The sequence below is a fragment of the Sparus aurata genome, chromosome 17 (genome assembly GCF_900880675.1).
Source record: "Sparus aurata chromosome 17, fSpaAur1.1, whole genome shotgun sequence".
NCBI classification, from domain to species: domain Eukaryota; kingdom Metazoa; phylum Chordata; class Actinopteri; order Spariformes; family Sparidae; genus Sparus; species Sparus aurata.
In genome coordinates, this window is record NC_044203.1 from 7,159,044 (window position 1) to 7,172,142 (window position 13,099).

The 13,099-nt window shown below is 38.6% G+C and overlaps 1 protein-coding gene across 17 annotated transcripts in view; it reads right to left on the reverse strand.

The window, feature by feature from the left end:
* adgrb1a (adhesion G protein-coupled receptor B1a) overlaps positions 1-13,099 on the reverse strand; it is a 191,298-nt gene that overhangs the window by 75,553 nt on the left and 102,646 nt on the right. For all 17 annotated transcript variants that reach the window (XM_030395292.1, XM_030395283.1, XM_030395290.1 and 14 more), the window contains one exon: positions 9,419-9,562. In XM_030395292.1, coding sequence (XP_030251152.1) covers positions 9,419-9,562 — 144 coding nt within the window. The remainder of the gene's footprint in view (positions 1-9,418; positions 9,563-13,099) is intronic.

Sequence of the window (13,099 nt, forward strand, 5' to 3'; positions counted from 1 at the left end):
GACACAGAGGTGTCAAACTATGGTACAACTTAGTTAGGGGCCTCCAATAAGGAATACTATTATATTCAAGTTTATCTGGTTACCACTACTTTGAACATTATTGACAGCCATTTCTATTTTTAAATTTGACTTCATGGGCCCCTAGAACTAAATTCGATAAGGACTCTTGCCCTTGCCCTGAAAAGATTACAATCGAAGGCTCTTATGCATAACTTTATAACCTAATTTCCCCTTGGGGATTAATACAGTTATCTATATATCTATAGCCTTCAATTATAATCCTTTCAAGAGTCATAAATACAGTCCTGGTTGACACAACAACGTAGCTGATATTTCAATAATAGGCCATGATAGTCATTTTGACCGTTTTCCAATTTGTGGTGACTTTGCTGAATTAGAATCACAACACGTTCCCTTTCACTCATAACTGAAATGATGTGTCATAGATCTCAAACTTTGACACAAAGTAGGGAAGACCAGGGACAGTTGTAACACTTTTTTTTGCAATTTTAGCAGTACATCAAAAAACATTTACACTGGAATAACCAATTTGTTATATTATAAACTTAAATCTGTCAACTGCTGAAATAATGTATTTAAGTGGTTTTATGAAATATGTACAGGTTGCAAAATTGTCCCGGTGTACAGAAACAGTTGTAACACATGTCAGGGACAGTAGTAACATGTCTAAAATAAACATAATGAATCAATCATATAGTCAAAATGGAAAATATTATTTATCAGTCAGGTTATTGTGACTATTAATTTCATGTTTTTAAGTAATGATTACCTTTTTTTCATACTATATGACACAAAAGTGGTGAAGCCATCAAATTACAGTATAATGCAAGAAAATGATTTAATGGGTAGAACACCTAAAACAATTGCCTATTTTACTTATAATTTGCACATTAAAGGGAAACTATGCAGTTTTTTAGCTTAATTTACCTTAACAGCTTCGGAGTCATTGGAATGGTTAAATGACTTTTTCTGGGGTGAATGGTGGCCGTCTCGCTTCCCCCTAGGGCAGTGGTGTCAAACTGATCCAGTAAAGGGCTGCTGTGGCTGCAGGTTTTCATTCCAACCAAGCAAGAACACACCTGATCCAACAAATCAACTGTGTAAAGACAATTCAATTGATTGAATAAGTCGAATCAGGTGTGTTCTTGCTTGGTTGGAATGAAAACCTGCAGCCACAGTGGCCCTTTACTGGATCAGTTTCTGTGAGCGGAAAAACCTGCTTCTCTTTAATACCAATATCTGCAACTCTATCCCTAACCTTAGCTAGTTTTTAGAATATAAATAAAACATGTTTGGTGATACTGGGACGGTTGTAACAGGGCGTTACAACTGTCTAAGTATCACCAACCATGTTTTCATCTCATGTGAGCTAGCTTGACTGCTAGTTTGACACTTGTTAGCCATTTCTATTTTTAGCTTACAAAACAGTGATTCTAATAGTACTTCTTTGAATTTATCGACATTTGATCTTATAACAGCATCCAAAAAAGTACATCAGAAAGAAAAGTAATTTTTTTACCTCAAAAACAACCTTTTGTCGATAACGGCGTCAGGATGTTTCAAATGTGGCTTCCTTTTAAGCAAGAATGGAGGGAAACTAACTGAGCATGAGCGCAGTGAGTGTCATCACTCTAGGTTGTTTCTGATTGGAGGAATTCAAGGAGTTACAACAGTCCCCTGTTACAACCGTCCCTGGTCTCCCCTACTCGAAGCAATGTTTCCCTTTTTTCTCCCACAATAATATACAGTTCAGGAAGAGGCAGAAAAGCCAGTGGGGTTATTTGGAGCCTCCAACTAAATAATGTAAACATTTTAAAAAATTAAAAATAACACAAGTTACAGAAAATTATGAATGATGATGAATGAAGTAGTGATAGTGTGTGTGTGTGTGTGTGTGTGTGTGTAATATTACCTGTGTGTGAATGTTGTGAGGGGGATTTTAGTTTGAGTTTGTCATTGAAATTTGTCATTTGAAATCTGGATTGACTTCTTGAAAGATATCTTAACACAATAAATGCATTACTCTTTATACTGGACACTTATCAAGAGAGATTACAGAGTTACAGAGCTAATAATTATGGAATTCTGGCACTTCTGGTGTCAAATATTACTAATAGTGTTCCGCAAGCTTTGTTTTTTTGTCCAATTTTGTCAATAACTTACATAAATCATAGTATTTCCTCATCCAAATCCTGTGAATGTCATCTTTATTCAGATGACACCATTTTATGTTGTATTGCAACATTGGAACAGTCAGCCAATGAATGTATGCAATCTTCATTTGATTAACTCCAACTCCAGCTGCATTATCATAACTTCCGAACAATTCAGAAAGACAAAAACAAATAGATGTTGTTCACCAAGTCTATTTACAATCTCCTAACATTCATTCTGTAAATTGTATGCCTTATTACACTCTGATTGCTAAAGTGAGACTAACACTTGGTTCCCTGCACAGAAATGAGAATTGCTTCCATATTCAACAAAAACTATTGTTAAATCTATTTTGGTTTATGACGATATTTCATATGGAAAAGCTGCTGCCTCTACCTGGAAACCACTGCATGTTGTTTACCAGTCAGTCCTACTGTTTATAAGTGGTTGTCCGTACAGCACCAACCACTGTATCCTCTACCAAATGGTAGACAGGCCGTCTTTAGCCCAGAGGCTGGCATTGGTTGTAATTGATATATACAAATCTTTTACTACAGATTTATCTGTTTGTTACTCTTGTTATTTCATTCTACTTGATACTTCATTGTATATTTTTATTATACAATAAAAGTATTATACTTATTTGGTATTTACTCCATAGCATGGCTGTCCTTTATGTTTAGCGATATATGGTTACAGTCACATAAAGATCATGGCTTTATTAAATAAAATGTGGTTAAGGTGTGGTAAAACAGTCAAGTTCATATATAGCTAAGTTTAGGCAAATAAAACATGAGGTTTGGGAATGAGTCTCCATAATGGTCTCCTTCTTTATCGAGGTCTGATGAGCTGCAGTTTGTTGCGTGGCCAAAATTGCCCCATGTCTGAGAGGACAGTCATGTGCAGCCCAAAATGTATAGGCTAAGGTGGAACATATGTAAGAGTGGACTAAATATGCTGAAAAACATGGGTGAACAGACATGTGTAGGCAGACTTATCCTTCCATATCTCTGTATGTAAAGAGCGCAATACTTACATTTACATTTAGGGCATTTAGCAGATGCTTTTGTCCGAAGCAACTTACAGTAATTTATACATAAATTCATACACTGATGCAGGGCCGGCCCAAGGCATAAGCGAACTAAGCGAACTAAGCGGCTGCTTAGATAAAGTCGTTTTTTTTGGCTTTTGTTTTGTACATATTAAATAAATGAAACAAGTGACATAAGTGAAAGAATGAATAAATAATTCAAGACAAGATGATTCTGATTTCATGATCAATTTACCTGCCTACAACTGCTGTGTCTTTGGGGTTCAGTCTCTTGCCCAAGGACACTTCAACATGCAAAATGAAGCCGATAAGTCAATCCGATACAAGATGCTGGTTCTACCCGTGAGCCGCAGCCGCCCACAGAATAAACACAGAGCACAGTGATGGATTTAAATGTTGATCATCATCAGCAAATCATCAAATTAGAATGTGATTTCAATGATACTAGGTAAAAATCACACCTGCATCAACAGCAAGGGGCAGTTAGCAGCTTGAGCCGCTAGTGACGACTTAGTCTAGTCTGCATTACAGACAAACTTAGAGTGGTCCAAGAGGATTCATAATGAGGTTTTGTATTGTATTGTATTGTTGTATTATGATTTAGTGCCATGTGCAGAAAGTTGAAGTTGCCTAGCAGTTATATAAACATCTGTATGAAGTCAACACCTGACTGTAGAATTTAAAAAAGTACCATTTTATAATTCAACCATACTTATTGTCAGCTTTCACACTGAAGTGAAGAGATTATAAACGTGTATGCTAATAATAAATTAATGTTTTTTTTCTCATTTTAGGTAAAATAAGAGATGTATTTCATAGATAGATAGATAGACAGATAGATAGATAGAATAAAAATATAAGGGCAAATATAGAAGCAATAAGAAACTAACAATGGAATACTATATACAATAAAATGCTTAAGTACTTTTAAAATAAATAAAAATATTGAGGAAAAAAAAAATTAATGTTGAGGTAAGTGGATGCAATAATACATTACATAATCGATAAATATGTCACTTTTTCCTTAATTTTCAGCTCCATTGGACATCTTAACAGTCTTAACCAACTTTGCAATAAACAATGTCAACACATCTTAACCCTAATAAAGTTTGAATTTAATTGAAATTGAATTAACGATTGAACAGTGTTTCTTTCCCTCAGAGAACAGAGCTCAAGCTTTATCTACCAGGATTTTATCTGGGCCGAATGGTGTCAGGGCCATCTTCATAAACATGTGTAGCTTGGAAGCTGTATTTTTAAATGTCTACAGTGCAGAGAGCTGCCTTTATTTTCTGTGTACTTAATTCAGATTTGAGTGGGTATGTTTGCTTAAAAGTCATGCTTTGTGTGGCGCTTCACTTCTCAATAGTTACCATAGTCAAGTCACAGTGAGACTGGATTTGAACTGCCCGTGCAAAGAACGAACATGCAAGGGTTCATTCTTGAAAATCTGTTTTCGATGGCTACTTTTTTCTTTTTAGAGCATGCCATGTGAAATATCTCTTTTCTGACTCTTGTACTCCCCTGACAGTTGTTGTGTGTATGTATTCCGTGACTCGAGTTGCCCCACTTGTCCGAATGCATTGATATGATTGACTGACTTGTCATGTGAGATGATTAACAACACACGCAATGGAGTTTGTTTTTGTTTCAGGGGGCTGCTTACACAGCTGCTCTGGGCAAATTACAAATGCTCCGTCAAAATGTTTTAATTCTCAGTATTTTAAAAGCCTATTTTAACACATTACAGGTACAGACCCAGATGCCATCCTGTCCGACCCCAACCTTTATTATTGACCTCTGATATAGAGATTACAACTGCATGACAAGGACAGAATTAGGTAGCTTAAATTTACAGCTAGAGCATTATTGAGAGGAACAACAAAGCATGGCAACACAGTAAGGAGGTTGGCCTGCCAGGTATATATCCAGTTTCCGAGAAATGTTCTGTTAAAAGAAATGAACCACTTATGTTATCCACACACCTCTTCTTATGGATGGAAGTGCTGGATAGAAAGTAGTGAACACAATGTACGGACCACTCAGTGAACAGTTTGATATCACATACGTAAGTCCCACATAAGGGTGCAAAAGGTGTTTTTGGAGAGAGTTTATTGTTGAGTCTCATTCACAGGCTCAGTCTGAATTCTCAGACCAAGCCATCAGCGACAATCAACTTCCTTTCACTATGAACCGGCAGCTGACTGAACCTACAATCCTGAAGTGTCATTATTTGAGGAGTTTGGTATGAGACTCAGAAATCAACTGTCTTACAAATTGGACCTTTAAGGATGACATAAAGATGTCTAATCTCTGATCAGAGGTCAGTGCTTCAGCCTTTGGTCTGTGATGATTACATGATTATGATCTGCATTACAACATGGCTCTGAAGTTATGTGTAGCCTGTAAGGACTGCATTCAACTAAAAGCCGAAATACTTTGTAAGAATAGTGAATGAATTAAACTTTTAACTAACAACAGTGCAAAAAGTAGACCGGAGTTTGAGCCTAGAGTCTATATAATTTTAGCCTCAGGTCATCCGATGTTCTGGCTGCCACAGTGACATGATCGGCACCTGAGCGCCATTGATCCAGTCAGAAATTCACCCATTGAACTGCATATCTAATCTGCAGCTCTCTCTGTCTCTCTGCAGTTAAGGGACAACAGAAAAGTTCCTGCAATGGAGGAAATTTGTCAAAACTTGACTGCTTGAACACATGAAGGCACAGACAGGCCCAGGGCGAGGAGAAGCCTTCTCTTTCCGGCTGCAGTGTCAAAGGCGAAAAAAACACAACTCCATCTGCCGGGCCATCTGAAGACATTCAACTCTTCTGCTCCAGCACACTACATGGCAGCCCGAGAGCACGAAGTTGTGTGCCAGGCAGCAGACAGAGGCTGTAGCTCCCAGGCAACAGCTGAGCTCCCATGGGCATCAGGGGGGAACCGAGCAAGGCATCTGTGTGTATTTGTGTGTGTGAGGGGGATGAAGTATTATTTGTCCTGCTCAGTCACTCTTTGGCTACCCCATCCAATATGCTCAGCCAGATTGTCTGTGCCCAACAAGAGCAAGCATGGAGGGACTTTAACAAGTGATTCAATAAGTCATATGTCTGCGTCTGAGAAATGAAACTGTTCATAGCCAAGTATCTCTCCATGAACATTTGTTCACATTTGATCTATGTACCGAATATTTGTTTGCATATGTTGACGTGTAAATATGCACTTACATGTAGTCATGCATAAGCTTATTACCATACAGTTTGAAATAATGTAATGAGCATACAATGCTGAGTTGTATGACATAAACCTGAAAACACATTCGATGGAGTTTTTAAGTAGGGTTTGTCATATTGGGGGGTCTTCTCAACCAGTTGGTGGGAGGAGGTGGACTAAAAAAACCCGTTAACAGCAATGTGCACTTGTGCGTACCTAATATACTCCATTACACCTTAACAGTAACACACATGCCAAGAATGGCGTAAACATCATACAAATTTAACTTAAGTCCTGCTCCTCTGTCAGATAACATTTTACTCATGCTCATGAACTTTTGCTGCATTTTGCCTTTTAAATGAAGGCTTTGAGTAAAAGCAACAATGTGAAATGAAGTTAACACAAAAAATATGGAATATATTACTGTCTCTAAATTCATTTGACTTGTATCATTACGTATGCATGCAAAATAATGCTTTGGTGATTTCTTTTTATGTACTTGCACAGAAGCAGCATGTGATTTAACAGAGCATCTGGAGAAGTGAGGGTGTCTGTTGGTGTCCTTGGTTGACTACTGCATCCTGCTCATTTAGGACCATGTGTCCCACAGTTACCACCCCGAAGATGTAATTTATAAAACATGGCCAGAATTCAAAGGCAGAGACAAAAACATAGGGGGCTGCGTATCACCACAGTAACCAACAACTTGCTAACAAGTGGTATTACCAGACAGTAGGGGCTGGGGCTTGCTGGTTAGCATGCTAGATTCATAGTTACTGCAACACAGTACATTTATGTCTTTGGAATAACATCAACATTGTTGTTTTCCTCACATCCTGTTGATAATGTTTGTTGAGTAGTTTTTGAATGTTTTAAACTAAAACTCTGGACATGTATTACACACTGCTCCTATGAGGGTTCCCTCTGGAGGTTTACACCTCTGTTGGCCTTATGGAGCTTGTTTTCACTTATTTTCACTGAACCACAAGTGGCGATAATGAAGAAGAGGATTGCCAGCAGCCAAACATTGGTGTAAACAATCCTGGATTTAAAATAACAAATCAGCTTAGCAAATGTCTAATGAGGAAGAAAATTAATGGCTTTTTCATTCTTCTTTTATAATAGGCTCTTATAGAGTTTTATACTAATTGTTGTCATGTTTAAGGTTTGCTCATTGCAGAGAGGAGGCAAATCAAATTCTTCCTCTAGCGCCTAGCAATGTTACATTACATTTTCAGCAGCATTAAACAAAGACACATCTCTCTCTTCTTTTTTTCCTACAGACCATGCCATTTCTTCCCTTTATATAAAAAAAGGGATGGGAAAAGCAACTGATCAATCACTGTAAACAAGGCATCAGAGAGCCATTTTAATCCATGAAAGCAGGTCCAAGCTGTAAGCATAAAGAGGGCTGGCTGCTGGTGTGACATTGCCACCATAGAGACACATCTCTCAGCTGGGGAGGAAATTGTCTCTAATTGCTCCTGATTGGCTCCTGTTGACTCCTGATTAGGAGTGACGGCCTCATTAGCATACTAGCAGTACAGGGCTTTCTTTAATGGTCGAAAACATCCCAACTGACAAATTACCCCACTGCTACTGAAAACTGTGTACCTAACACCTGCCTGCAGGGAGAAGTCTCTCTCAGCTGGTGCTCTTCTTCATTACTACTTGTGACGCAAATGCACAAATATGCCTCCCCACTCATGAAAATCAATATTGATACTGAATGATGCTGATCCAAATTATATTCAAGGACAAAGGGTGCGCCCACCTCGCCTTCAAATAGGGGAGACTCAGGACCAGGGGAATCGAACGAGCGACCTTACGATAACAAACGCTGAACCACAGCCGCCACAATGTGTGTGGAGGTGCATCTTGATAGACGATGGGCCAAACCACTGAGCGGCATCTGACAGGGGAAACCATCTTAAAATTGGTCCCCAATTATCAGACGTGTTTTCAATACACAATACATACAACAGTATAATTTAAAATGTTGTTTTTAAATGATATAGGTTATCGAGGGGGACAAATCTCTGTTTTCTGCCACCCCATTTCCAACTCCTCCAATGCGTTGGATAGCATTAGACTTTACAGGTACGTATACCTAATAAAGTGGTCACTGGGTGTACACACACATCATTAATATAGTTGTCTTTGAAAACATTCTTCATGATAATCCAACATGACACAATTGAGACTATTGTAATTGTGTTTGACAGACTGGTTGTCTGGTAAAACAACATTTAATTTGTAATGACATTAATGGAACTGAGCAGTAAAAATTATTTTATTTGGCATTTTCAGCCACCCCGTCTGCTTTTTGTATTCACAGTTTGTTTCTGCTACAAAACCTCAGAGTTGTATAATTGTCTTTATCTGTGAGCGACGAATTAGTGGGCTATATAGGCATGCCCTTGTTTATAATTCAGGTCATGAAATTATTCTGTCAAATGGGCTTTATATTTACATTATATAAAACATACTTGGGCCTTATTGAAGACATAGTGCCATTTTGTTGTACAGCTGCCTAACAGCAGGTGATTTTGTTATTATCCAGCATGTTTTATTTTCAATATTAAATACAACCATCTCTGCATGCATTTCTCTGAGCGGGTGCTCTGCTTTGCAGATTAATGGCAGTAACACTGTTTTATAAATCAACTGCCGTTCCATATTTCTGCTTTTTAATGTCTTGGCGGCCCCCTCCCAACCAAACAGAAGGTAGACAAGCCTGATGTAATCAGTATTTTAAGAACACGTTTTGCTCTGAATAAATGCATTAATAAATCATCCAAGACTTATTATTTTGTCAAATATCACTTGAATTTAATGCCCACACAACAACATGTTATCACTCTTTCCTGGGTACAGGAACTGCAACAGTGACTGCAGCATCCTGTTACTTCTGTATCTTATATCTTAGTGGGTTTGGGTTGGGGTGCAGGTGTGTGTATGGTGCGTCACAGCTCTCACCTGGCTTGCCAGTAGACAGAATGTTCTTGGGGATGGTAACTCTGTCTTCGGAGTTGCGGGCCCAGTCCACCATACCCCTCCAGCCCTTCATTGGGAAACTGATGTCTGCATGACCCATCACTGGACGCTTGTGGATGCTCAATACTGTAACAGGCAAACGGTGGCAACTTTCACTTGTTACACCTTATATTTACTTCATACTTCTGTAGCCAGTTTTTCACAATGATTGATGGGTCTTTCATAAACGTACACGAGCGTGCACATTAAACACTAGGTGTTTATTCTAGTATATATATATATATATATATATATATATATACATATATACATATATACATATATATATATATACATTAAACACTAGGTGTTTATTCTAGTATATACATATATATATATATATATATATATATATATATATATATATATATATATATATATATATATATATATATATATATATATATATATATATATATATATATATTTATACACACCCACACACACACATAGATCACACAGGGTGCTGTATGTTGTTAAAGACTGAGTGTTACATAGCCAGACCTATCTCCACAGTGCTGTGTCAGTGGCTGGGGAAAGGTGCGGCTTCATCATTTTTTTTTTTCTGGTATAGGGGGAAAATTGCTTTGGCTTGTTTGTATTTCTTTTAACCTCAAACATCTTTGACATTACTTAACTCAGTATGCAGCATGCAAAAGAGTGTTATGGGAAACTGTTTCGCACGTGGGGAGGTGAGCCCTGGACAAAATAAAAAAGGTAATTGGTATGCATCCGGTCAGACCAGTCAGATTGTAAAGTCCTTGATTTTACCAGTGGATTTTTAACACGGAAAACAATTTCTCCAAGTAAAACTGTTACAAAATTCAAATTTAGAAATAAAAGCTGTGTAGCATGTCAGCATGGCCTGCTAGGCTCCTATTAAGCATTCATTCCTCCCACTCTGTATCCAATGTGTTCACTTCTCCTATGCATATGGCATATAAGGCTGTGTGGTAAAAATGTTTCACATGACGACCCTCGTTAAGAAAGGGCCATAATGTCAGGCAATAAAACAGGACCCACCTTAAAGCCCTAACCATGTCAGTGGATGCTGTGCTTTAAAAGTGTATATTCCCAAATAACCCACACACAGTGAGTCTGGTGCTTTGGCAGAGCATGGAGTTCTAGGACCACGGGGCAGTGTCCGGGTTTGCCTTGTTGGTATCACAGCCATAAATGTCAGATATAACCATACCAAGAAATGCAACAATTGATTCAATATTCAGGGATTGTTTAGCCAGCCGCAACTTTTTTCTTCGTGTCTATCTAAATGACATTCATAAAGGTGCCGTGCAAGTGGGCTGACAAAGAGGACAATGGATGTGTTTTGCATGTCATAGACTGCAGTGTTTCCTCTACATTCATTTAGGAGTGGCGGCCCGCCACTCCTTCAAATTTCTTTCTTTTTTTTTTTTCTTTTAATCGTCGCAAATACACCACTGCCGCATCATATCTCCACCTTCACAGCAGAGCCCTGCACTGGGTCGGATGTCGCGAGTGCTGAGGTAAACTAGATAACTATCTTGTTCAGTATCTACTTTTTGGAGTAGATTCCCCCTGCCCCAAGAACTTACTGGTGCCATCAACGTTAATTACTCGCGAGAGCACGGCCTTGAAAGTGACATCACGTCAAGCACCCAGGCACCAGGTCGGAGAGTCAGTGTCACAGAGTGTCATCTTGAAAATAGGGCAACGACTCACCGGAGAAAAGGTAGACTTATTAGCTTAAGAAAACTTATAATAGATTTTATAAGTTCGATAGACATTTGCATAATATTGATGGCCAGCTAAGGTTACGTAACATATCGGTAGCTTAATTAATTGGGCCCAGTGCCAACTCAACTCAGTGTCGCTCACGTGAGTAAACTAATTGATAGCATTAAGTGAATATATACACGCCATGATGTAACGGCTGACTGCATTTTCAGATGAGCTTGTTCAAATATTTCTTAAAGAGGAGAAATACACCTGATGAAGATGACGCTGGTCAGGTATCATTAGCCTTTTACTGACTCAAATGATGATGGTTAGGTAAAAAATTGTGTTCACACTTGTAATCAGATGTGATGTGAGTGTAAATTATCTAATGTTAACGTTTTATGTAATCGTATAAGACAAGTAACATTAGACAGGGAGGAGCAGTGGAACAAAGTGAAGGTGAGCAGAGTACAGCAGGGGGAGAGCCGAGTGAAGGAGCAGGAGAGCAAAGTGATGGTGCAGGAGAGAGAGATGAGAGTAGAGGAGAAAAACCTAAAGGGAAGCACAGGCTATCAGGCTGGGACCCTAAATGGGTTGAAAAAAATAGCCGGTTCCACTGATTCTACAGCCTCATCAAGAAATTATCATTTATTGTTTTATTTTATTGTTGTATTTTTGTTATTATCTTGTATTTTTACATCCAGCCTTTAAAAAGCCATTTTCCATGCCAGCCATTCAATAAAAAGGGGGATTATGCTGGGCATAAAAGTAAAATCTGCAGTCAAGTGTCATTTGTTTACGCCGCCACAGCTCCCCGGAGAGCCTGCCCCCGCTGCTGAAAAAAATCCTAGAGGAAACACTGGACTGCATATGTGTGTGCTATGTGCAGTGTTTTCTGTTTTAAAGACCTACAAAGAGAAGTAAAACGATCATTTTACTGACTGCAATAGCCCCTAATATCACTCTTAAAAATAACCATTCAGCAGTTGGAGTTCAAGACTGGTGAGATACAACTTGACTACTTTGATGGGTTTGGAGGAAGAAACTCTGATCTAACTATAAGTTGGCAGATGATGGAGTGCTCCTGTGCGTGTCTTCATTTATGTTTAAGGTGTGGGAGGGAAGAGGAGGTCAGTCGCCCCAGGGGAGGTGCGTTGCTGGCGTGGGCAGGCATTTGGCTCCAGACAGCGAGGTGGCACTGCTATAAACAGGACCTCTCATCTGGCCTCAATTCCCACGTACTCTCCCTTGACTCAACTCAAACTCTGCCTTGTTTTTATCTGGAGGTCACATAGTGCAGCAGATCCTCTGTGATGACTACACAATATTTTTTTTCCCCCTATTTAAGAAACACAGAGCATTTATAGCCACCGGGCAATGGAAGAAGGCAGTGAGCAGTTGTGAATGTGGATTTAGAGTCCCCTGAGACATGTCTAAGGACCTGCTGCCCTGGGGAGTGCTAATATTCACAATGGGTTTGTTCTCTTGATGTACTGAGGAACAGAAAAACAGCCACATTCTATACTGGGGGATCAAATGATCTTCGTTGTTATGGATACCATACATGTACTAGCTGTACACCAGAAATAGAAAAAAAAGCACAGTATAGATAGAGACACCATTGAGTGCAGTGTATAAGGTATCTGACATGTTAGTCTAATAAAAATATTAGACTTTGCTCAGTTTTCTCTAATTTGGTCATTTAAGACCAAAAGATAACACTAACACACCATTTTAAAAGGAAAACTTACTATATTAAACAACAGATAATACACAGCCTTATATTACATTCATCATAAAATATATGATAAATGATAGTTAATCTTTGTGTCTGTGCAGTAGTGTATTTTAAAATAAAGGCTCAAGGAGCACTCACTCAGCTTCAATTTGAAGACTTTAACCAAAGGCCTGCAAAACAAGTAGGCG